Source organism: Neovison vison, chromosome X (assembly GCF_020171115.1).
Source record: "Neovison vison isolate M4711 chromosome X, ASM_NN_V1, whole genome shotgun sequence".
Classification (NCBI taxonomy): domain Eukaryota; kingdom Metazoa; phylum Chordata; class Mammalia; order Carnivora; family Mustelidae; genus Neogale; species Neogale vison.
In genome coordinates this window covers 5,866,259-5,892,147 of record NC_058105.1, presented here as the reverse complement: position 1 = coordinate 5,892,147, position 25,889 = coordinate 5,866,259, and the positions used below count along the sequence as shown (strand labels likewise).

Sequence of the window (25,889 nt, the reverse complement as noted above, 5' to 3'; positions counted from 1 at the left end):
AAAGCATATGTATGATGACGGTAGGTCATCACACGTGGGCCTCTCATCAACCCACCCCCTGGTGTGGTCTTCACACTGAGGCGCGCGTTGGTGCCCCAGAAGCCTTCCCAAGGAGGAGGCAGGCATGGTTGCTTTAAGGGAAAGACTTGCCATTGCCTCAACTTCCAGCTGTACTTTATTAAAACTGAATGATGGTGGACTAAACCTGTAGTCGTGGACATGATCTCCTTCCCCACCGATCCCTCTTTGTTTAAAAAAGCACTGAAGTAAAATTCACAAAACCTAAAATCGGCTGTTTGAACACATTCACAGCGTTGGGCAACCACCATGTCTATCCGGTCCCCACACATCTCCATCCCTCCAAAGTAAAATCCCTTACCCAGGAAGCCATTTTTCCTCCTTCCCCCTCTCCCCTTGCCCCAGACAGTCACCAATGTACTTTCTTTATCAGTTGATTTATCTACTCTGGGTATTTCGTGTAAATGCCATCATATAATACGTGACGTTTTGTCGTTCATTTAGCAGAATGTCTCGGAGGCTCACCCACCATATAGCCAGCATATCGGTGCTTCGTTCTCTTTATGACCGCTGCGCCGTTGTATGGATCCACCACGCTTTGCTCATTCATCGGCTGATGGCTGCTTTCTCACAGCTATTGAGAATAAGGTTGCAATGAACATGGATGTGCAGACGCCTGAGATCCTGATTTCATTTCTTGCAGATAGAAGCCCAGAAGTAGTGTTGCTCGATCCAGTGGTAGTCCTATTTTTGTCTTTTTTTGAGGAAGCACCATACTGTTTCCATGCTGGCTGTACCATTTTATGTTCCCTCCAACAGTGTGCAAGGGTTCCCTTTTCCCCACAACGTTACCAGCATGTTACCTTTTGTGTGTGTTTTTAAATAATAATCATCTTAACAGCTGAGGTGGTCTCTCATTTTGATTTGGGTTTTCCTGATGATTAGTGATGATGAGCTCATCTTTTCATATACCTGTTGGCCATTTCTTTGGAGAATTAGCTAAGTCCTTTGCCCATTTTCTAACCAGACTACTTGTTGTTTTGCTACAGAGTTGTAGGATTTCCTTACATATTTTGTATATGAACCCCTTATCAGATATATGATCTGCAAATATTTTCTCTCATTCCATACATTGCCTTTTCATTTTGTTGACTGTTTGCTTTGCTGTGCAGAAGCCTTTTGGTTTGATACAGTCGCACTTGTCTGTTTCTGCTTTTGTTCCCTGTACTTTGGGTATCACATCCAAGAAATCGTTGTTAGGTCTGATGTCAATTTTTTTTCCTGTTTTTTCCCTAAGGGTTTTTTGGTTCCAGCTTTATGTTCATGTCTTTATTTTCCAATTAAAAAAAAATTATAGCCCTTCTAGTAGGGATGAAGTAGAACCTCATTGTAGTTTTTATTTGTGTTTCCCTGGTGACTGAGGAGGTCTTCATACATACTGAGTGCCAGAGTTTCATCAGATACTATTTACAAATATTTTCTCTCATTTTGTAGGTTATCTTTTCAGTTTTTGAAAATGTACTTAGATTCACGGAGGTTTTCAGTTTTGATGAAGTTTAATTTATCCTTTTTCTTTTGTTGCTCATGCCTTTGGTGTTGTCTCTGAAAATTTATGGCCTTAAAATCTTAAAAAAAAAATTTGTGGCCAGATTGATCTGTTTTGCGGAAATTTTGTATATGGTGTGAGGAAGAGGGCCAACCTCCTTCTGCATGTGGATATCCAGTTGTCCCAGCAACATTTATCAAAAAGACCATTCTTTTCCACCACTGAATGGTCTTGGCACCCTCTTGAAAATCAATGGCCATAAATATGTAGGTGCTTTCTGAAATCTCAATACTGTGACATTGATGTGTACACACACACACACACACACACATTCTTTTAAAGATTTATTTATTTATTTATTTATTTGACAGGCAGAGATCACAAGGAGGCAGAGAGGCAGGCAGAGAGAGAGAGACAACCAGGTTCTCCGCCGAGCAGAGAACCCAATGCGGGACTCGATCCCAGAACCCTGAGACCATGACGTGAGCCGAAGGCAGCGGCTTAACCCACTGAGCCACCCAGGCGCCCACACATATTCTTGATATATATGTATATATATCTCACACACATACACACACACACTTAATGCCAGTATCACACAGGTTGGATTACTCTAGGTTTGTAGTGTGACTCTTCTAATTTTATTTTTCCTGTTCTTTTTGGCTCTTTGGGCCCCCATGTAATTCCATCTGAATTTTAGGATCAGTTTATCCATTTCTGTAAAAAAAAAAAAAAGTAAAGGCAGTTGAAATTTTGGCAGAGATTGCATAGAATCTGTAGGTTGATTTGTGTCATATTGCCATCTTAACCGTAGCGAGTCTTCTGTGACAATGGGGTGTTCCGCTTAGACTCATTACGGTTTCAACACTTTTGTGGCTTTTAGTGTACAAATCTTTACACATCCTTTGTTAAACTTATCTCTAAAAGTTTTATTCTTTTAATGCTTTATAGTGAAATCACTTTGAGTTTTGTGTATGGATCTTGTGTCCAGCAGCTTTGCTGGGCTTATTATGTCTAAGAGGTTTTTGGGTTTTTTTCTTTTTGTTTTTCTTTTGGTGGGGGATAGGTCTGGGTTGTTAGGGTTTTCTGTATGCAAGGTCATGTCATCGTTGACTAGAGGTAGTTTTATTTCATTCTTCACAGTCTGTCTAGGTGAGATGATCAAGTGCTTTATTTCCCTTTGTTCTATTAGTTTTGGGTATTTTAGTGATTGGTTTTTCTTATATTGAGTTACCCTTGCATTTCTGGAATGAATCTTACTTTGCCATGTTTTATAGTCCTAGTATGCTTCTGGATTTGATTTGCTAGTGATTTGTTGAGGATTTTGTGTCTCTGTCCATAAGGGTTAAAGATCTGTGGTGAATTTATTATTTAGTTATCTTGTGGTGGCTTTAGTATAAAGGTACTACTGGCTTCACAGAGTGACTTAAGAAGTATTCTGTCCTCTATTTTTGGGAAGACTTTAAGAAGGATTGACTGATTTTTCATTATTTCTTTTTCCTTAGATTCACTTAGCCAAGGTATAGTATATCATTGGTTTTTGATACAATGTTCAATGATTTATCAGTTCAGTATACCACCTGGTGCTCATTTTTCTTTAAATATTTGGTAGAAAAAAAATATTTGGTAGAAATCACCAATGAGGACTCTGGTCCTGGGATTTTCTTTCTGGGAAGTTGTTAAATCCTGATTCACTTTGTTTATTTGTAGGTCTAGTCAGATTTTCTGTTTCTTCTTGAGTCAGTTTTGGTGGTTTGTGTATAAGAATTTGTCCATTTCATCCAGGTTATCTAATGTATTGTAACATAATTTTTCATAGTGTTCCTTTATTCTTTTTATTCCTGTACAGTTGGTAGTAATGTCTTCTCCTTCATTCTTGAATTGAGTAATTTGGGTCTTCTTTCTTTTTGTCTTGGGATGGTCTGCTAACAGTTTGTCAGTTTTGTCAAAAGAATCAAATTTTTGGATTTGTTTTTTCTCTTTTTTATATTCTCTATTGCAATGATTTATGCTCCAATTTTTATTTTCTTCTGCTTGATGTAGGTTTAGTTTACTCTTTAATTTTTTAAAGCTTTTATTCATTTATTTGAGATAGAGAGAGAGAGGGAGAAGGAGAGACAGAATCTCAAGCGGACTCCGCGCCGAGCGTGGTGCCCAATGCGGGGCTCAGTCTTCTGACCCTGAGATCATGACCTGAGCTGAAATCAAGAGTTGGACCCTTAAATGACTGAGCCACCCAGGGCCCCTATTTAATGTTTTGATGTGAAAGGTTAGGTTGTTGATCTGAGACTTTTTAAAATGTCAATGTTTACAGCTAGAAATTTCCCCTCCAACACTGCTTTCACAGTAACACATATGTTTTGGTATGTTTTCTTTTTCATTCACCTCAAGGGATTTAATAATTTGCCCTGTGATTTCTTCTTTGACCCATTGGTTCAAGTCTTCCTTTCTGATTTTCTGTCAAACTGTTCTATCTATGATTGAAAGGATGGTATTGAAATCTACAACTATTATTGTCAAATTACATATTCTTTGATTTTTGCCATTTTTTTTTGCTGCTTGTATTTTGGGGCTTGGTTGCTGGGTTCATGTACATTTAAAATTTTATCTTCCTGCTGCATTTATCTGTTCATGATTACAAACTGTCATTCTTTGACTCTTGTTACCGTGTTTTTCTTTGACGTGTGTTTTATCTGGTGGTGCCATAGCTCCTCCGCCTCTCTCACAGTTGCTGTTTGTATCCTACTTTTACCCGTCTTTTAACTTTCAACCATTTTCTACTTTTGCTCTTAAATTTCCTTTACTACTTCTAATAGTAGGAACAGCTACACTAAAGTCTTGATGTCTAAGGAAAGAAACTATTAGAAAACCGTTACATAGTGTGCTGTGTGATAGGAGTGAAAGGAGTCTGTATTTTTAGAGGAGTCCGGTTCCACGGAAAACCCAATAGTTACGGAGGAATGACCATGCTTATGTGAACTATTTCGTTGGTATTTTAGTACGTTCAGTTCACAAGACACTCCCACACTCTCCTGGGCACATAATCTCGATCCATCCCTGGGCAGCGTTACTTATGGTTATGGTGCCAGGTTGATAGTGGCGGAAACCAAGGCCTGGAGCTCCCACGGGTCGTGCCCAGACTCTGGGAACCCCCGGGCCATGGGGTCCGTCCTAGCCAGCAGATCGAGGCTGAACACCTCGCCCCATTAATCTCAGGTCCCTTGTGGGGCCGTGTCTGCCTTACCACCAGTCCTCTGAAGGACAGTGAATGGAACTGGTCTTTCGTTTAAACCTTGTACATTCGCTGTCATCCTCACAGTGGTTGTCAGAGGCCTTAGAGGGGCCTCAAGGACCAAGACAGGGGCAGCATAGTCCTGATGTGACATCCCTGAGCCGTGAAGCGGCTGCTGTATTTTGTTACTAAGTGTGTTCCCATGCTGTCCCCCTTCTCCATTTTAGCACGATGGGACCATGGCACCACAACGAAGAGGCCAGGGACAACCAGAGCTCCGCCAAAGCCTGCAGGTAATATGGCCCCTCTAGGGAGGGCAGTAAAGAAGGGTGCCGTGGAGTTCGCTTTGGGGCAAATATCCGAAGAGCTACCAGTGCTTTAACCGATTGACTTTCTCTTGTATGTTTTGGCGCCTACTGCAGAAGACGACTTTGATTTGGCTGACGCCCTGGATGACCGGAACGATCGAGACGACGGCCGCAGGAAACCGAGCGCTGGGGGAGGGGGTGAGTCAGAGCTGGCCACGTGCACCGGGCCGCACGGCGGCTCCCTGGCCAGAGCGTCGCTCGTCCACCATGGCAACCCGCAGAGCCCCCGGGCCCGGCTGAGCTGGGAACACTTCGAGGTGTAGGAGAGAACCCTAAATAGTCGTTCACAAACGTTTTGGTCCGTGGACTCCCAGAATCATCGGGGATTTCAAAGGCTTTTGTTTCTGTGTACATTTTGTGCACATTTCTGTGTTGAAGCGAAAGAGCTAGACTCACTCTGTTTCCAGATTCTATCGTAATGAAGGAAATCTGGCCTCATATAAATAGGCAGTTGGAAAAGGGGTATTTTAATTGACTTTTTAGATCATTGTTGTAGATATTCTTTGTTGTTAAGACACCCAGCCCGGCTGGTGGCGGTTTCTTACCGTTTCAGTGTAGGGCGGCATCTGAGACCATATCAGTGAGCTTTTCCTACTTGATTCCATTAAACCCTCCAGGACTTGCTTGGACTTTCAATGGAATGTTTACCCATTCGTGGTTTTATATATTGTGCATTGGTCATTTGGAAATCCTGGTGTCCTGAGCCCTTTTGAAGTTCCAGATAGTGCCATGTCTCATTTGTTAATGTCACCCCATCTCCTTCGGTCAAGTCTTAAGTGTTGGGAGGCTGCTGAGCTCGCGGGGTGGACATAGGCTTTTAAAAAATTCTAAGTTGTGTTTGAAATCTTACCATTGGCAACAGACCCTGCCAGTGGTTTTCTTTGCAGTGACAGCCTCATTTCATTCATTTTCAGGAAAAAATCTGCCAAATATTCAAGCTCTTTTCCATTTCCTCACGTAGAACATTAGAGTTGTGTACTCTGTGGTTAAGCCAGAATCCAGTTTTCTCTTTCCTTGTGTTACTTTTCTGTTACCTCATAATGAATGATCACAAGCTTGCCGAGTTAAGGCGGCACCCACTTATGGACTCACAGTTTCCTTTGGTGAGTGAGGAGTTCGGGAACAGTGAAGCTGGGACATCGTGACGTCACGATGTCGGCCCGGCCTGGTCTTCTCTGAGCTGGCGTTCTCTTCCACATTCGTGTGGTGGCTGGCAGAGTACATTTCCTTGCGGTTGTAGAACTGATGGAGAAAGACAGAGACCGGGGAGAGCCTGGGAGAGGAAAACTAACTCTGTTGCTCCTGGTGTCTGAGCTCAGGAAGGCCTGCTGGACTCAGGCCCGCCGAGGATAATCTCCTTTTTGATTCAGGCAAAGCCAAACTGATTTGGGATCTTAATTACATCCACAACATCTCGTCACCTCTGGCACCTCATAGAACCCAATCACAGGGGGGATAGTCACCTTGTTCATGGTCCCACTCAACGCTCTAAGTGATGGGCGATTGTACAAGGTGTGCAGTCTAATGGGAGGGGATCTTAGCGCCCTGTTAGAATTTCGCCTACCGTATTCATCAAGGACATTCTTAACTGGCAGGCAGTTTCTGGGGATGTTGGGCAACACTACCACAAGGTTTTTGTCCCTGCAAAATGTGTTGTGGTATTGACATTCCTATTTTGTTTTCTCCAGGTTTTTCAGACAAGGATCTTGAAGACATATTAGGCGGTGGTGAATACAAACCTGACAAAGGTGAGGTTAGGGTCACTGCTTTGTCCGAACCTCTCAGTCTCATTACAGACGTGATTACGTGGTGACCAGATTAATGGAGCCTTTCTTCCTCAGCGTCTGGGATAGAAGAGGTCGTTTCCAAACATCTTGCTTGCAACTCGGAGGGCTCGCTTGGAATCATGTGGGCTGCACAGCTCAAAGGTGTGGGGGCAGTTCATAAGCCAACTTGGAAAAGCCACGCGGTCCCCCTGGTGCTCCCAAGGCAAGGGGCCGCGTGGCTAACGTGGCCATCCTGAGCCGGAGCCAGTCACTGGATCCACTGCCGCCCCCAACCTGAGGATCCTCTCACGCTTGGGGTGGGAGGAGCAAAGCTCATCATGAAAAGCATTTTTTAGGAGACCCGTAGGAAGTCTGACATCTTTCAAAATATCTTTTTAGTTTAAAATCGTTGAGAACACAGGGAGCCCGACCGGCCGAGTCTGTAGAGTTGCGCCACTCTTGATCTCGGGTTGTGAGTTCGAGCGCCACTTTGGGAATAGAGATTACTTAAAAAATCTTAAAAAAAAAGATTTAAAATTCACAAGAAGTCAGAAAAATTATGCAGGAGAATTGCTGTGTGCTCTTCACCCAGCATCCCCTGAAGGTCGCCACTGAGCTTTTGTAACCGTAGTATGTTGTCAAAGCCAGGAAGCTGGCCGCGGTACCGGCTGTGATGAAGTCACATACAGACCCGATGCACGTGGCATCAGCTTTGGCATGTACCCATGGGTGCCTGCACACACAGGTGGGTCTATGAAGTTGCCTCGTGGGTGTAGATTTCAGTGCCCACACCCAGTCAGGATGCCGAGTATGGAACTGTTTCATCACCACAAGGAAACCCCTCATGCTAGCCTCTCTTAGTCATGCCCTCTCCCTCCCCCCAAAATCACCAAAGATTTGAACCTTTTATCCTATAACACATCAAGAGCTCATTCTACCATGAAGATAGTCAGCCAGATTGGATGTGCAAAATAAGTTGTGATTGGAATTCCTGACCGTTACTTGTGGTGGCTGCCTGTTTTGATGGTATGTGGTGATTGTAACTTGTAGTTACGATGCTGAGTTGTTACGGTTGTGACCGGTGTGATGGCAGCGTGTTGTGGCAGGTTGTGGTCATGACTTACCACGGTCATGTGTGAATGAGTTAGGAGTGTGTCTGTTTGGGACCCTGCTACGCTCCCCACGGTCCTGGCGGTGGCCTTAGCATTCTTTCGGGGACCGTGTGCCTTTCTTGTGGAACTGTGTTCTCTTCCAAGTAAAGGATACTCTAGTCACATCTGTCCTTCAAAACACCTTTCCAGACAATGTCATCTTAAGTAAAAAGTTCTAAAAGCCACTAAACGAAACTCACAGGTGTCAAAAGAACATGGAACATTTAAAGGGCAAACCCAGCAAATTGGCCAATTACTCCTGGGTGACAAATGGTATTTCCAGATGGTGAGATGCGGGCAGCGGTAGCGAGTGGGAGCGGGTACATGGATGGAAGGCTGAATGGCACGTCGGGGGCTTCCTTATTACCAGTACATGTTTTAGTAAGGAGGAAGTGTTGGGAAATTCTTTAATTAGGCTCATGTTTGAACTTCTCATGTAAAGAATAATCAATTGTTAGGTTAAGTTATACCCTCTGTCGTTAAAAGCATCATTAAAAGAAAATAAAGGGGGTTCCAGCAGAAAATACAAGTGCGAGCCGGGTCACACATGGTCATGAGGAGCACACGGTGAAATCCTCAGCTAGTCTCCTCTGTGCAGACATGCTAATGCCATGCGTGCAGGTAAAGCATCCTATTTCAATACGTGATGATCGTCAGCATAAAAATAACGATCCTCACTGATGTATTTTCCAACTTTGGGTCTTAGGCTCGTACACCAGACTCAACTATAGTTTTGGAGTTTGTTTTTGAAATAATGCGTTATGTTATATAGGTTTTTTAATCAAGAAAATATTTCTATCGGCCTTGCAGGAGCGCCCCATATTTTGCTTGTAGGTGATAGGGACAGTGTCTTGTCAACAGGTCCCACCGGCTGCCTCCGTACCCTAGCATTTTCGCCCAGTGAGAAGCTTGAGGCCAATCTATTTCAAGTCCTCTGTCTCCTCTGGGTCCACACCTCAGTGTCCCTGGTGACTTCTGACGGTCCCAGCTCTCTGTCCCTGTGGCCTCTGCAGTATTTGGCTTTGATGACTGGCTCCTCCTGGCTGTCTCCTACTTTCTTGGTCTCATTCCCTTCTTCCTGCACGCTGTTGCCTGCCGGGAAGATCTCCCCGGGCGTCCAGTTCCGTAGATCATTGCCTCCCTCACTGGAAGTGATCGCCGTTAGAAGGAAAGATCTGCGTGTTGAGTGTGTTCCTGACTTAGTGGGATGGCGCCACTTTTCTACCCTTTAAGTGGGCAGGAGCAGGCAAGCAGCGCGTGGTTGTCCACTAAATCATGCGTGCTCTCCAGTGCTGTGATCTGGCGCCCCAGGCTTGCTTTGGGCATCCCTTTCCTGCTTCTCTGTGACCGGGAGAAACCTAAAGCGCGTCTGCGATTTGCGTCCTTGCTCAATTCTGGTATCAGCCTGTACCTCTGTGAGGAACAGCTTCACCGTTGAGAGCACAGCGTTCGTGTGGGAATTCGGTCTTTCCCTTACAGTTCCCAGACAGAGCAGCCTTTGGTCGGCTCCTCTGTCCCTCCTTCCCTGTTCCTCCGGCAGCGACGTCCGGTTGTCACAGCCCGCATCCAGTCCGGAGCTTGCCCGCGCACCTGCTCCATGTTTCCTTTGGTTCTTTTGCTTACATACATTCAAGTTCACTGTTCGTGGTGGACAACTGTGTGGGTCGTTGCAGATGCACTTGGTCACGTGTCCACCACCCAAGTACCGGACAGAACCGTCCTGTCACCGTGAACGTTCTTCCATCCTTCTCTCTGGTCCTCAGCCACTCTCCCTGCTTCAGCCCTAATCTGTCTCCTGTTAGTGTTTACCTTCCATGTAGTTTTGCCGTTTCCTTAATGTCCTGTAATTGGAATCAGGCAGCGTGTAGCCTTTGCGGACAGACTTCTTTCTCTTAGCGATGTGCATCGAAGATGCCTGCATGTCTTCTCATGGCTTGGCAGTGTATTTCTGTTTAGCATTGAATCGTATTCTGCTGTCTGGATGGAGCACTTGTGGTTAGCTGTTTACTTATTGAAGGACATCTTGGTTGCTTTTGGTTTTTGACGATTGTGCATAAAGCTGCTGTAAACATTTATAAATGCATATAGGTTTTTTTTTTCATTTGTGTCTCCCTAATGAGAGGTGATGTTGAACGTCTTCTTCAGTGAAGTCTATCATATTTTTTGCTCTTGTTAAAAACAAATGAGGGTTTTTGCTTTTACGAGTTCTTTATATAATCTTGGTACAGGTCCTTTATCAGGTATATGATTTTGAAAATATCTTCTCCCTGTTCTATGGCTGTATTTTCCTTTTCTTAATAGTATTGTTTGTTGAATGTTTATTTCTTTATAAAAGTCAGTTTATTGAGTTTTTTCTTTTATGAATCATGAATCATGTTCTCGTGTTTAAGAACAGTCAGGGTCATGGAGGTTTCTTCCCTATGTCCTCTAAAAGTGTTACAGTTTTAGCTTGTACATTTGGGTCTTTGCTGCTCTGTTTTTAATTAATGTGTATATGGTGTGAGACAGGGGTTCAGCTTCATTCCTTTGCATGTGGATGCCCAGTCGTGGCACCACTTGCTGATGCCCTTTCCTTTCCCCACTGAACTCTCTTGGCTGCTTTGGTGAAAAGCAGTTGACCATAAGGGTAAGGTTTTGTTCCTGGACTCAGCCAATACGACAGTGTCTCTAGTGGGCATGTGCTTGGTGTCAGGGCAAGCAAGGCTCTGTGGAGGGTTTATTAAGCCCCCTGTGGTTGTCTTATCTCTCCACCTCCTTTTTGAATCCTTGGCAAGGTAGGTGACTGGTGACTTGCTTGGGCCAAAGGAGCCACTGGCTCTCCCTGTTTGCCTCGCCACTGAGATCGCCACATTTAGCTGACCGTGCTCCAAGCCACACGGGTCCCTCTGGCAGCTGAAGGGCAGTTGCTGGCTTTTGTGGCCTGTCTACCCCTCTGCCTTCAGACTAGCAGCTGGAAGACCTTGGGGGCAGGTGGTGGGGGTAAGAGCAACCCTGCGCGGAGGGCCACAGACTCCAGTTCTTCCCGACGGAACTAGATCGGTTTCCTGTAATTGTCTGCGGTTATAGTTGCTTTTTGAGGAAGGGATTTGTTGACCTCCTCACTCAGTCATGCCAGAAGTCCTCTCCCCAGTATTGTTTGAATTTGGAATCTTCTCTTTGGTTCCCCTCGAGCCCGGGCTCACATCCCCTCCCCTCTTGGGTTGTTACCTTCACCTCTTAACTGGCCTCCTGGCTCCAGAGAGCGCCCAGGAACACGGAACTGATGAAACTGATGAAAAGACAGGACAGTGAAAAAGCGAGCACAAGATTTGAACAGACACTTTATATAGAAGGAAATTATACGAAGATGTTCAAAGTCATTATTTATCGGAGAAAGACAAATTACATCCACAAAGAACTACCACAGCACACCCACCGGAGTGGCTAAAATTAGAAAGACTGACAATACCAAATGTCGGTGCAGATGTGGGTTAACTTAAACTCTCCTGCAGTGTTGGTGGGAATGGAAAGCTTCTTAAAATACTGAACATAGACCTACCCAGTGACTCAGCAGTCTCACTTCTATTCCAGAGAAATGAGAGCTTCTGTTCAAAAAAAGACTTACAAAGAATATTCATAGCAGCTTTATTTATAATAGCAAAACAAAAACAAAAAGCTGGGAGCAGCCCAAGTACCAGCAGCAGAATGAATAGACAAATTGTGATATATTTATATATTCACATGATAGAACGAATTACCAACATAAAAACATGGGTAAATGTCAAAAATGTTATGCCAAGTGAAAGAAGTCAAGGAAAAGAGAACACCTACGAATTTCATACGAAAATTTCATACGAAATTCTGATACTTCATCTATAAAGTTAGAAAGGAGATCTGTGGCTGCCGGGGTTGGGATGTGGACAGGGATCAACTGGGCAGGGACACAGGAGAACTTTCTGGGGTGGCGATGCTCTTGTACATTTTGGTGGAGGGCCGGGTTTCGCATGGGTCTGCATCTGCCAAAACTTATCAGATGGTACACATAAGATTGTGTATTTTACCATATGTAAATTTTACCTTAAAAAAGGAGCATCCTGGGACACCTAGGTGGCTCAGTTGGTTGAGCAGCTGCCTTCAGCTCGGGTCATGATCCCAGCGTCCTGGGGTCGAGTCCCACATCAGGCTCCTTGCTCAGCGGGGAGCCTGCTTCTCCCTCTGCCTCTGCCTGCCATTCTGTCTGCCTGTGCTCGCTCTCTCCCCCTCTCTCTGATAAATAAATAAAATCTTAAAAAAAAATTTAAAAAATTTAAATTTAAAAAAGGAGCATCCTAAGCAAACGTGGAAACGGAGGTCATATATTAGTTTAGGGGTTACATGTGCGGATGTCTGTGACCGCCTTTGAAATGCGATGTAGAAATAAGAGAAACTGATGAACGGATGGAGGGGTGGACAGACAGATAGACAGACATATGCTATAGAACTTAGAGGAAAACCCCAGACAGCTGCTTCTCTGTCTAAAATGCTGTTCTTCCTCCCCATGAATTTCCTGCTCATTTTCTGGGGAGCGCTAAGCTCCCCATCCCTTAATAAATGGTCACCTTCATTCTGGAGGCTCCAGCTCTCTCTGGTCGTTGGTAGCCTGGCCTGCGATGGCCCTCGGATGTGACGGCCCCCTCCTTCCCCCGTCCTCCTTGGGCTCCTGTCCTCATGCGCGCGCGGGCCAGCATGCACCGTGCTCAGTCACACACTCACTCCTGCTGCATTTGGCTCATGTATCCCTCGCACCCCAGTGTTTGCTGAAAGGAGGGGCCTGAAAGGGAGCAGACCCTCTCATGCGTGCCTCCCCGTGAGGGGAAGAGGGACACACCTGATGGGATCGGCTGATGACCCTCTGGGCCAATTTGTGCTGGGGTCATGGCATGAAACGCTTAGTCCTGGACCCCGAAGGGCCCCCTGGTAAGTGCATTCTTAGAGGCCGTGAACTCTGTGGTCCAGTCTGTGAACCCAGCTTTCCCCCAGGGGAGCTGCAAGGGGTTTTCATGAGAGGGAAGAGGACAAACAGGAAGCCCTGACCTTGATGGTGCCGGGGTGCTTGTCTACCCCTTCGAGAAGCCAGTGCTTTGCCAGATCTTCCTCTGACTGCTTGCATTTGTTCGCAGTCCAGAAAGGATCTGGAGTGGAGGGTGGGGTGTCAGCACCCCCAGATCACGCACCCTGGTGTGTTGTCCAAAACCCCTTGATAAGGTGACCCAAGGAATCCATTGGGAATGGGAGGGGAGAGAGGGCTGGGGCCACTGGCTGGTGCTTGCTTGTGTCCAGCGTCACAGCATTTCCATTCTTGGGAGGGGGGTTCCTGAAAGATGGCTGGGGGACAGCAGCTGTGCAGTGGTCCGGCTGGAGGCTGAGCTTTCTCCTCTTGGAGGAAAAGGAAGAATCCTTTTCCTTCTTTATTTGCTTTAAACTTTTTACTTTTTGTTTTCCATTTCTGCTGTCCTTCTTCTTAGATTGAAAATAAATTTTTACAAAACCTGAACGTCCTAGCTGTAGCTGTTGGAAGAGGAAACGACTTACGAGAGTCCTTAAATACTTGAACGTCCCCTGCCCCAGCACTTCTGGATAGAATGTCCCCAGTGTTCTGTGACTGTCAGGTGTGTCAGGCTCTTAGTGGGTGCCCTGGGCTGTGCTGTTGTCCAAGAAGGGCAGATCCGTGCCCCATGTCCCTGCCTCCCAGGAGTGTGGCTGCAGTGGGCTGAAGCTGGGCGTGTGTGCGCGGGCGCTGCTGCCTTCTGCGCTCAAGGGCGCTCTGGGCCTGGCCCTTCTGCCCACGACAGGGCATGACTAGGACTTACTCGCCGAGGTACTGCCACCTCTTCAGCATTTTCCGCAGGCACAGTGCCCACGATGGCTGTGGGAGCTCTTCTAGCTGGGGGCAGGGCGCCGCGCTGCAATGGGGGCGTATCGGCTTCTGGACAAAAGCAGACGGCAGCCAGAGATGGGCTGCCCGGGGTAGCTTCTAGTACGAGGGCGCAGCTCTGGTCTCTGGCATATAATATACTGAGCCCGGAAGGCAGGTGGGGATGCAAAACTTAGCATCCTTGAAAATGGAGATCTTGCCAGCAACCTGTGGAATAGCTTCTTGGAGCTGTTCCGCCAATTGTGGGGAAAACGGGCTGGTGTATTAAGCATTTCTCATAAAGTTTATGAAAATACTCCTTTATTGTTTCACCATCTAGGGAGGATCACTAGGAATACTTAGGAGTATATGCTTGCAGTAATTTTTCTCTAGATAATACTACATTTGTAAATATTTTTATAAAAATGGGACCATGCTGCTTTTTTAAAGCCAGTTTTTATTCAGTAGGACCCTGAATATTTTTCTCAGTCATTAAAGAGTACTCTAAAATACTGTGTTAATGACTGCATGATATTATACCATAATTTATTTAATCAGTACCTGTCTTGAGAGGTCTCCCCCTGTGGCTGTTTACCGCTCTGATAAACCTCATCAGAGCCAAATACAGAAAACTGTCATTGTTTGTCAGCCAAGTTTCTGGATGTTGACTTGCTGGGTCAAGTGGAAATGATGCGACTCTTCCAAGTGTACTGTCCCCTCCTGCCGCTGTTGGCTCCTGTCCTCCCCGCCCCCTACGTTTGTTCTCTTTGTAAATTTCATCGCCGTACAATGCTATCCCGGCGGCGTCGGTGTTCCTTTGACGACAAACACTTTTTACCTTTAGTGCTTATTAGACCCTCTTCATACATCGTGTTGAATTGCCTGTTCGCATCTATTGCCCAGATTTTTTTTTGTTCCTTTTACTGAAGTCTGCGTCTTTTCTTGTCAACTTATACAGTCTGTACATGGGACAGTTTTGGCAGCTCCCGAGCGTATAGATTGTGACGTTCAAGACTCGAGGTGAAAGAAAAGGGAGGTTGAAAATCTGACGTGAGGGGCGCCTGGGTGGCTCAGTGGGTTGAGCCGCTGCCTTCGGCTCAGGTCATGATCTCAGGGTCCTGGGATCGAGTCCCGCATCGGGCTCTCTGCTCAGCAGGGAACCTGCTTCCCTCTCTCTCTCTCTGCCTGCCTCTCCGTCTACTTGTGATCTCTCTCTGTCAAATAAATAAATAAAATCTTTAAAAAAAAAAAAAAAAGAAAGAAAATCTGACGTGAGCACATCAGCAGAGGACGCCTCGGAGGGGCGTGCCCCTCTCCTTGGCAGTGGCCACATCCAGCACAGCAGACGGGACCACCGACAAGCCAACACGGTCAGACTCCGGGTCCTCACAAGCGATCTCGTTGCTGACCTGCCGATACACAGAGGACCCTGTGTCCTCCGCTCCGCTCGGTACTCCCTCCTCTCTGCTCGGTGGCCCCTCCTCTGCCCTGGTGCTCTCTGATAGCACTGACTGTGCTTTTGAAAAAGCCAGTGCTGGTTTTTCTGTAAATGACCATTCCTACCCAATCGGGGACCCTTAACTTGAGGATTCAGCGCTAAGTGGGAACATAACAAACCTCATTTTCTACCCCCACCCCCATGCTTTAAAACACAAACTTCATTTTTTCAGAGCAGTTTTAGGTTGGTTCACAGCAAAATTATGCTCCCTGTCCCCCACACCCACAGCCTCCCCCGGTCCCGCCATGAGAGGGGCGCGTGTGTTACAGTCCACGAACCTACACATCCCCAGGCTCCGATTGGCGAAGGAAGCGCCACAGTTCATTGGCTCCAACATCCAGAGTGGTTTCCCTTAAAAATCCTGGGCGCTGGGGATACACGCCTGCCCCCTCCATGAAAGAGCACTCTGCCCTGAGAAGGAAGAGCTCTAGGCTACTGAATGTCCTGAAATGGCACCATTGCTCATTAGGGCGCTGCTGTATGGGGAGGTAAGCGCGTGTTGAGTTCTGTGCAGTTCTAGCACGCTCACGGGTAGAGATGCATGTGACCACCACCAGGGCCCTGAGAAAAACCAGTTTAGTCACCGCAGGGCCCTTTCAGAGTCACACGGTCTGCTTCCCTCCCCTCCTCCACTCTAATCCCAGCCACCCACTGATCTGTCCTGGAGCCTTTCAGATTTCAAAATACTGGATCGGGGATGGCCAGCCTCCAGTTGCTTTTGTGCTCCTGCGTAGCTGTGTACGTACCTGCAGTACACAAATGGAAACATCTGGACGGGGAGAAAAGTGTGTGAAGCGCCAGGCCCAGGAGTCAAGTCGATTGAAATATCCACTGCAAAATCTCTCTGGGTGGTGGAGTTATGAGTTGCTTTTCTGCTAGTCATCGTCGTCGTCTTTTTTTTATTTTTTTTTGAAGTTTCATAGAAGCATTTTTTGCAATGAGATAAAGAATCGGGACTTCCTCCAAGAGACCGTATGGACATGGGCTACGGGTAGTGCGAGCATCCAGAAGGAGGTTCGCCTGGCATGGGGCCAGCTCTGCCACCTGCTGGCAAGTCCCTCACCAGCGAGCCTGCCCCCTGCCCTGGAAGATGAGGATGCTAGGCACACCTGCTTCACTGTGCCACCAAGTTTCCCGTGTATGAAGAGCTGGGCTACAACACGTGCTCGGGCACAGTCACTGTCATTTTACAAATGAGTTGTACCTGGTGGCCTGGGCTTTGCAGCTGGTAGGCATAAGGAAGCAGGTCTTGCAGAGTCAGGTAGAAGCCCACTGGGGATTTACTGGAACGTGGCGGGGGGGTGCTGTGGGAGGCTGTCCGCAAGCTGGAGGGGGGGGTCACAGGCTCATGGTTTTTGTCCTTTTTCCAGGTGATGGGCGGTATGGCAGTGACGACTCAGAATCTGGTGGGTTTGTGTCCTGAGGAGACCTTGTGCTGGCAGCAGAGGGATACAGTGATTTAAAAGAATTAAGCATGAAAATTGAGGTCCCCAGGAAGGTGGCCCCATGGGAAGCCTGCTGGCTTGAGACCTCAGCTTCCCAAGGTGGAAATCCTTATGGAAAACGAGAAGGCCTTGGCAGATGCCTTAGTTAGAAGTGGCTTTGCCCTGTCACTCTGGCCTGGGGGGCACGGGCGTTTGAATGAGCTTAGCTTGGTGGGGGAAGAAGAGCCAGGCGCTGGAGCTGATCTCGTGGGGCTGTTGGCTGGGTTCCACATCTCTTCACACACACCCCCACTTTTGCCTAGGAGTGTCGGCCGAGGCTGGCACCATCGCGGGTGTGGCCAGTGCCCTAGCCATGGCCCTGATCGGCGCAGTCTCCAGCTACATCTCCTACCAGCAGAAGAAGTTCTGCTTCAGCATCCAGCGTAAGTGCAGCCGCGCTGTGGCCTCCAAACCCAGCGGCCACGGTCTTGCAAGGGGGGAGGGGCAGCAATGGGGGCACGATTCAGGTCCATTCCATACCCTGCCCAAGACCAACTCCTGGGTGGGCTTTCTGTAGCAGACGGGCCGAGGCCAGACTGCAGTGTTTCCGTGGGCAGCGCCCGGGGAATGTGGATGTGTGTCTTACGCAGAGTGGAGAGAGCCTGGGGTCTCCGTTCGGCTTCAGGCCTTGCCTGCTCATGCTGCTGGCCTCCTCGGGGGCACAAGGCAGCGATCTGGGGGCTCCGCGAGCCGGCGCACCGCCACCACGATGACGCATTTTAAAGAGGCAGGGAGGCAAGGGGCTGAAGAGAGGGTGAGGTTTGCACCCCCTCCCTGCCTGCTTTCATTTTACACTGTCGCTGGGTGCATCTCAGTTGTAAGCCAAACAGTGACAGAGCTCCATCTTCCCAGCCGGTAGGGACCTGGCAAGGGGGAGCAGGAAGGGTACCTCCAGTCATGTCACCAGCACGGCTTTGCTGTGCCACTGCTTGCTGATGGAGTGTCTCTGGGACTGGGAATTTTTAGTTCAAGTGAGAGGGCCTGGCTCAAGGATGATTTTCCTCTTTCCTGATGCTTAGGAGCATCTCATGTGAGGCTTCCCCTCCCTGCCCTTTCTCTGGGTCTCAGTTTCTGCCCTAAGGTCCAACCCGGAGGCCAACAAATGAGCCTGGGCCCCAGAAAGCTTGGATGTGGGTAATGCAGAAGTCTCCACCTCTTCATTCCTCTGTCGATTATATTTGCTTTCTTAGTCATGGACAACGTTCTTGACCAGGGCCACCACGTACAGTTACACAGGCTATGTGCGGCAGTACTCCAGGGGCACCATTCATATTTCAGTGCACAACCTGCACAGCTGTTCATGGTCACCCTGCTCAAGATCCTGTTTGACCCACTGTGGACCCACAAGCCTTACTGTAGACTGGTGTGAACAGAGGGGTGTCAAGAAGAGGTAGGGAACTGGAAGGTGGATTGTCCTTAGAGTTCTCTCTTGCCCAGTTCAAAAGCAAAGACAAGGAGTGGCTTATAATGACAGAATCGATTCTGTCAAGAGTTCTGGAGGCCAGATGTCCAAGATCAAGGTATCGGCAGTGTCCCTGCCTTCTGGAGCCATCTGGCACCATGTGCCGCGATGGTGCCAGCCAGCTGTATGGGAGGATCCTGCCTTGCCGCCTTCAGCTCCAGGTATCCCTTGCTTGTGGCCTCACCACTCCAGTCTGTGCCTCCATAGGGCCTTTTCCTGTGTCTGTGTCTTCGAAGGCCACTTGTCATCGCAGGCAGGGTCCACCCTAGATCCAGGATCATCTCCTCTCGAGATTCTTTAATCACACTTGCAAAGACCATTTTCCAAATAAGGTCACATCCACGGGTGGTGGGGGTGGAGGACGTGGCCACGCCTCTGAGGAGCACCATTCCTGACAGGGAGATGTGCCTGCTCCGCGCTTCTCAAAGCCGGGCAGGAGAGCTCATGTGCCGGGGCACGGGGGTTGCAGCCATGAGGAAGCCCATTCGGAGACAGAGTTACGGTACGAACGGCTTCCCAGCCACTGCCGAGCGCTGGATGTGGTGTCCCGCCCTGAGACCCCCGCCTCAGCGCCAGGGGCTCGGTTCAAGGGCACCCTGACTTTATCGACAAGGAAGCAGAGGCTTAGAGGACTGTTGAAAGAACTGAGTTGAGATCCACAGGGGAACCAGAGGCAGAGACAGGGAGGGCCGAGCAGTGAAGAGACCGTGGGTTGGGGGAGGAAAGTGAGGAGAAAATACCTCATTTTCACACTTGTTTTCTAAAACAGGTGTAAGGCTTTGCAAATCGGATTAGCAGGCAAAGCCAAAGAAAACATGAGACCGTGAAGGCCTTGGCGTACTGCGTTAAATGATTTATGTGACATTTGAGGGAGAATAAACCAAAAAGGGGGCATTGAGGACAGCTGCAAGCCGTGAGCGCTTCTGTGCAAGGGTGTCTTTCTGAGGGCAGCCTGGAGGTGGTGGCCAGCCTGCTGGTGCGGGAGGCACAGCCTGGGGAGGCAGGTGTGCTTGGATGGCTACTGAGGGCTCCCCCTCCGTAGCCCCCCTCAGTCTGAGTGGGGGCCTCACCACCCATGACTTTAGTCCCCACACCCCCTCAAGCCTCTGGAATTTCACTGTCCGTCTGTCCCCCTCCTAGTCCTCCAGTTTCCCTTCTATCTGTCAAAGATGTCCTTGTCGTTGCTGAATCTGTGCTGTCCTGAGTCCCTTCCCTGGACACACTTGCGCAAGCATTGTCCCCGCAGAAGGGAGCCGAGTGTGGAGTATCCCCCGAATTTGGCAAAGACCTCCCTTCCGTATCTGCTCTTCACAGTTTTTTAGGTGTCTCCGCTCCTGTCTCAGAATCCTCCCACATGAGAGGGTCCCCCTCCCAGGGCTGGTGTCCCCTGCACAGGTCTGCTCTGGGGCCACACCTCTCCGTCAGTGCGGCCATGGCCTCTGCCTGCCGGGGCTGGGTCTCCCCATCCTCTGTCGTGATGGTTCCATCAGTCTCCCGCCTGCCCCGCTGTCCCCATCCTCCTCTGTTTGGGGCAGCCAGAGGAGCGGCTCTGCCCAGACTGCCCATGTTCCCCACCGCCCTCCAGGTCCTGGGCCCGATGCTGAGCTCGGCCATTCAAAGCCCTTCCTGGTTGGGCTCCAACCCCACCAGCAGCGCCTGTTCCCAGAAGCCATACTCCCTGAGTGTGTCCTGCTCCCTCTGCTGTCCCTCTCCTCACCCAGCTGGTCTCATCCTTGGGCCCCCGAGCGCCCTCCCAGCCTGTGAGCTGCGGACACCCCTGCCGCGTGCTGCCACAGCGCCCCCTGCCGACCGGGCCTGGAGCCCCGGGGCCGAACTGGTCCTGGGACTGGGAGGGCGCATGGCCCTGTGTGGCAGCTTCATGGGGTGGGGGGAGCAGGAGTGCGACATCCACAGATGTGTCCCTGGCACCCAGGCCGGGCGGGAATTAGGAGGAGCCCCATGGGTGTTTGTGGAGCAACTAGGCCCCGAGAAACTGGGATTGGGACTTGCCATTCCTACCCTTTCTGCCAAGCCTCTGGCCAGAGTGGCCACGGCCAGCCCCGCGTGGAGGTGGCCTGTGCGCTGGGAAGCCCCAGGGAGATGGTGCGTGGCTACTGAGGGGGACTGTCCCCCTTGCATCCAGCCTTTACTGCCACTAGAGGGGCCCAGGCTTTGGGGACCCTCTGCTTTCCATCTCTGCCCTCAGCGATACAGTGTGATGGGGCCCGTGCATCTCGCAGAAGGCCCCTGTGGTCTGTTGCCAGGGTCCTAAGCTTTGTGTCTTGCCTTCAGATGCAGCAGAAGGTCAAGGTAATGACATGCTTCCACTTACTTTCCTCTTTTGCTTTAGCCACAGTCCATCATCGTCATCGTGGACCCTCCCCGCCCACTGCTCCTGCTCCTCCTCCCCACCCTCCTCCCTGCCCCTGGCACTCACCCACTTGGCTGTGACCCCGATGGTTTTTAGCTTGCCCTGCTGTGTGTGGGAGGAGGCCGGCTGCCAGGCCTTCTGTCTCTGGGCCCCGCGGGGCTGCAGCTGCCAGGGAGGGGGGTCCTATCTGGAAGGCAGATGCCTGCTGGCGGCCGTCACGGAGGAGCAGGCAGAAGCCTTCCTGCAGGCAGGGCGGCCGCGGTGCAGTGATCTGGAGGCTCAGGTGCATCTCCCAGCCGCCGGCGCTCAGGCAGGAGCAGCTTCCGCTGGCTCACTCGCCGGCCTCAGTCCACAGGAATATAGCCTGGGGTGGCTGAGGGACTCAGTCTGTGCCTGGCGCTCAGTCATTTGGTTGGTGAGAACCATGGCCCGATTTGCCCACAGGCCCAGGGCTCTGATAAGGCCTGCAGCCCTTTGCCTATCCAGGGCTAGGTCGTGGACTCCGGACAACCCCCCAAGTAGCAGAAGGCCGGGTCTGCTCTGGAGCCCAAGTGCTTGGTGACCTGAGTGCCGGCACGCAGAGGATGCTTTGAGGGTCCCTGAGCACCTCTGAGAAGTCAGTGGGGAGAAGGCCCGTACAGCGGACCAGAGCAGCTCCCTGCGGTCTGGGCCCTCCGCACACAGGGGTGGGGGTGGCACTTCTTCCCGGCAGCTGGAGGAGCCGGTGGCCCGAGGGTGTGGGTGTCGCCGGGAAGCCCCTGCCCCGGCTGGCGGCATGCTTGGCCGGCATCTCTGCCTGGAGCCCCGGCCGGCCATCTGCCCCTCTGCAGCTGCATGTGTCCGTCCCTCGTGCGACACCCGGCTCCCTCTCTGCCTCGCTGGACCCTGGGCCGCCATGCGGACCCATGGGTGGTGCTGAGCCTGCTGCCGGGCCCCCGGGCTCCCGTGTGGTGGCACCTGCCCAAGGGGGATGTGGGTCGGGGGCCTTTGCTGGGCATCCTCTCTGAGGACTGTGACAAGAACCCTGGGGCTTGACCGGGGGCCCCCCAGTTCTGTGTCAGCCACCAGCTCTGCTCTTTGCCCTTTGCAGAGGGTCTGAGTGCAGACTACGTGAAGGGAGAGAACCTGGAAGCCGTTGTGTGTGAGGAACCCCAAGGTGAGGCTTCATGGGCCCTTGCTTCTTGCCGCAGGGCTGCTGGCCGGAGGCGTCTGTTGATTGAGTTTACGGCCAGAACAGGCGGCTGCCGGGGCCCAGGCATCACTGCACTGTCCCCTGGAGGAGCAGATTCCAGTTTCACGACATGGGCCAGGGACGCTGGTGGCGGGTTGGGTGCTTTCGTGCACTGTGGGCCCCCGTGCCCTATTGGAGCTGCGGGGAACCTTGAAATGAGGCCCGTGACTTTCTGTTTGGAAGGCTGCCTGCGGCCCAGAGGGGCTGGCCTTCAACAAAGAGCCTCTCATCGGCCCTCCGAGTGCAGGGGGCAGGGGGTGTTGTCACTGGGGCCGAAAGAGCAGTGGGGACAGGCCCATGGCTTTGTCAAGGGAGCAAGTGTTGTTGCTTAGGACGGGGACCGCGGTGGCACCCTGCATGGGCTCCGTGGCCCTGGAGGGGACCAGATGGAAGCAAGCCACAGTGGCTTTTGCTAGAGTCATTTCGAAGGCCCTGGGCCACCGCTGTGTGAGTGCCCGCCACTGGCCGGTGAGCCTCGCGAGGAGTGCACCTGCTTTACCCACGAGGAAACGGGCTGACCTCTTCCCAAGGGTTGTCTGCCTTCCTCCTGCTCTCCCGGGCCCGGGGTCGCCCTGACTGGGGACATGGTGGGTGCTGGAGGGGCCAAGCTGCCTCAGCTCTTGGACAGAACAGATAGCCTCCTGCGCACTGGGGAGCATGGGGAGGGCTCCCCCCCCCCAACGGAGGACCCCCCCCCCGAGGGATGTCTCCCCCGCCAACGGAAGTCTCCCCCCACCACAGAGCACTCCCTCCCCAACAGAGGTCTCCCCCTCTGACAGGACTCCCCCCACAGCCCCGCTACGGAGGTCTCTCCCCTTGCCCATGGAGGACTCCCCTCCCCCCAGAGGACTCCCCTGCCCTAGAGGACTCCCCCTGATGGAGGACGCCCCCCAACAGAGGTCTCCCCGCTGACAGAGCTCTTCTCTCCCCAGTGAAATACTTGACGCTGCAGACGCAGGCTGCCGAGCCGCCGCCCCCCGATGCGCCCCGGATCTGAGGGCCACTGCTCGTGACCAGCTCCTCATTTCCCTGTGACCCGCGGCTGCCCTGCTGCTTCTCTGACGTCATCGCTTCTCCTTCTAACTCCAGATGAGCTCGGGGGTGTGTGTGTGTGGTGTGTGTGTCGCATCCGAGCCCCGGCGGCGGAAAGCCGGCACCGGCCTCGGAGCCGCTGGGTCACCGCACCCCCAAAGCCGGCCTGGCCTGGCCTGCATGAGCTGGGGCTGTGGTGCCGAGACGGCGGGGACACGTGGACTCTGATGTGGGTCCTGGCAGGGACCTCAGCTAGCGCCTGGTTCGCTTGCAGCCCCTGCAAGGAGCGAATGAGTGAGCATCAGGTCAACATGTACACAACACACACACACACAAACACACAAACACACTCTCCCTCTCACACGCACACCACCAGCTTTTGCACTGCCGGCCTTCCGGAGAGCTGGTGCACGCGGTGGTTTTCTGTTATTGAAGTGCAAGCGTGCATGCGTTGATAGTCCCGTCCTGAGAGCTTAGGAACCTTCTGGACGAGTAGGAGGCTGGGACTCTGGGGCCCGGTTCGCCTGACTCCATAGGGGCCTGGGGGTGGCCTCCCGGCTGCCATGATTAGCTTTTAGGAACGCGCATCCCCCTTCCACCCTGTACAGGTGCCTCTTATGGTAGCGGAAGCTACAGACGGAAAGAACAAGTGGCAGAGCCCGAAGCACGCGTGTTTTTTGCTTAAACCTGTATTGGAGGTGGGAGCGGGGATGGGGAAGGGGACGGGGTCGTTTGCTGGGTTTATGAAACACACCTGGCTCCGGGTGTCTAGAAGGCTGACTCTGCCTGTCATGTTCAGAGACAAAGCCCTTGGGCTGCCACGGTCACTGTGGTAAACACCAGAACCCAGAGACTGGCCCCTCACCTGGCCCGGAGCGGTCCGGTTTGGGCTAGCCGCCCGGAACGGCCTGTCTGGCCCACGTGTGGTCCTGTCCCTGGGCGCTCTGCCATCTGAGGCTGAGCCAAAGTCTAGAGCCACTGTCTACCGATGACCAGTTTGCGGAGCCCAGAAGCACTTCCGGAAGCAGAAGTCAGCGGGAAGCCAGGGTCCGACTGACTCGACCCCACGTCCCCTCTGCATGGCACCCGGGCTGGGCGTCCGCTAAGCTGGGACGAGGCAAGCCAGGCTTCCAAAGGGAACGGTCGGAACTGGAACAGAGCCCACAGGCTGGAGACTCGTGTTCGCGGCGCTCTGAGGAGCCTAGTCGGGCGGTGGGGGGGTGGGGGGTGTCCCTGGCTGCCCTTGAGCTCCTTCCCGCTGCCGCCGCCCAGATGGGTCCCTTCCCCGGCGGGGGGCTCGGCCGACGCAACCAGGACCATGTGTCCGCCGGGCAGGTGTGGGGCACTGACGAGAGCCCTCTGCGAGTTGTCAGCTCGGCCAGGCTGGTCCCTGTCACCGAGGACGGCGAGGACTGATGGCCCCAGCCCTGGCTCGTGCTGGCCGCGCTGAAGGATGGTTGTAGCCATGGACCGTTGCCACCCAGTGTCCTTGGTAACAGGAGCTGGGGGAGGGTCCGGACAGCCTTGGCAGCTCCTGGGGTGCAGTTGGCTTCCCCCCAAGGTCCCCGGGGCATCTCAAAGGAGGAAAAACCAGGCCACACTCGTGGGTGGCGAATGACTTCTCCCTGCCACGGGCGGGTTAGAGGAGGCCCAGCCACGGTGGCAGCCAGGCTGAGGAGTGACGTGGCCCATGCGGTGCTCAGCACGGCCAGGCGTGGCAGGGCGGTGGCTAGAACTATGGAGCTAGGAGCCCTGAGGTGGGGCGTGCCCCCGGCCCCCCAGCTGTCCCGCCGAGCTTGACAGGGAGGCTCCCGTGGTGGGGGGACCCCGAGCTCCTGCAGCTCTGATGTACATTTTCTCAGTGGTGGGGATCGAAGAGAACCCTTGGGCTCTGGAGACTGCAGCCCAGCAGCCTGACCTCCTAGTGACGGGACGGGCCGAGGTCCCTCCGCCACCCATTCGCAGAGCGCTGGTCCCCGGGGCTGGTGGGCAGGGACGCCTACAGAAGCCTAGGCTCTAGCACCTGCGTCTGTCAGGCTACCGGGCCTGTCCCAGACGATAGGGAGGGTGGAGCAAACCAGAAGGGCCAGTTGAGAATCTCTGGTCTACAGCCGCGCCCCTAGGGGGCTGAGCCCGTGCAGGGAACTCCGCACAGGAGGGAGGGAGCATGGCAGCGGGGGTGGGGGGCACCCTCCTGGAGTGGGACCCAGAGAACAGTGCCAGGCCCGCCCGTTGGGTGCCTGACTGGGAAGTGCTCTGCCCCTTGTCTGAGAAAGAAGTGTTGACTGATCTCAGAAGGCCTGTACTTTTTCTGTGCTTGTGTTTAAATGTGAATTGTGAACTGTCTCGTGTTTGCATTAAAGGAAATGGAACCTAACAGATCATTGTATTCTGATGGCGTGAAGGGACTTCCTCTGTCAAGTGACCCTGGTTTTTTTCCTTAAGGTACTTGTGGTTCACCTTCCTCCCCAACCCCCCACCTCCCCACCCCTGCCCCCAGCCCAAGGTGTTTCTCCAGAAGGTTAGAGTTCCTGCAGGTTAGAGTTCCTGTGCTGCTTCTGTTGATGAACGGCTGGGCTCCGTGTCAGGGGGGGACGAGCAGAGGTCTGGGGGTCACCCGAGAGGGCAGAGGCAGGCCTTACACTCCTGATTCCACAGCCCGGTGCTCCTTCATCAACGGAGTCCAGTATTTAGGGCGGATTCGGGTTGTGTGCAGTCTTTTGGGTCGAGCACGCCATCGGTTGTGCAGCTGCGCAGAGTGGCCCGTCTGGGGACAAGCGCGCCCTTGTCATCCCCTTACTGCTTGGCTGGCGTACCGAGAGCACCTCCGGACCGCTGCAGGGGAGCAGGATGCAGTG

The 25,889-nt window shown here is 51.8% G+C and overlaps 1 protein-coding gene across 3 annotated transcripts in view; it reads left to right on the top strand.

Moving 5' to 3' along the window:
• Positions 1-25,408, top strand: part of CD99L2 (CD99 molecule like 2) — an 80,552-nt gene extending 55,144 nt beyond the window's left edge. Inside the window, exons 3-10 of one of the 3 annotated variants that reach the window (XM_044236092.1) lie at positions 5,024-5,089; positions 5,219-5,302; positions 6,853-6,912; positions 16,822-16,857; positions 17,199-17,318; positions 20,690-20,707; positions 21,859-21,924; positions 22,932-25,408. In XM_044236092.1, the coding sequence (XP_044092027.1) occupies positions 5,024-5,089; positions 5,219-5,302; positions 6,853-6,912; positions 16,822-16,857; positions 17,199-17,318; positions 20,690-20,707; positions 21,859-21,924; positions 22,932-22,996 (515 nt within the window). In that variant the 3' untranslated portion in view covers positions 22,997-25,408. The other 2 variants (XM_044236093.1, XM_044236091.1) reach the window with 2 other exon arrangements.
• The last annotated feature ends 481 nt before the right edge of the window (positions 25,409-25,889 follow it).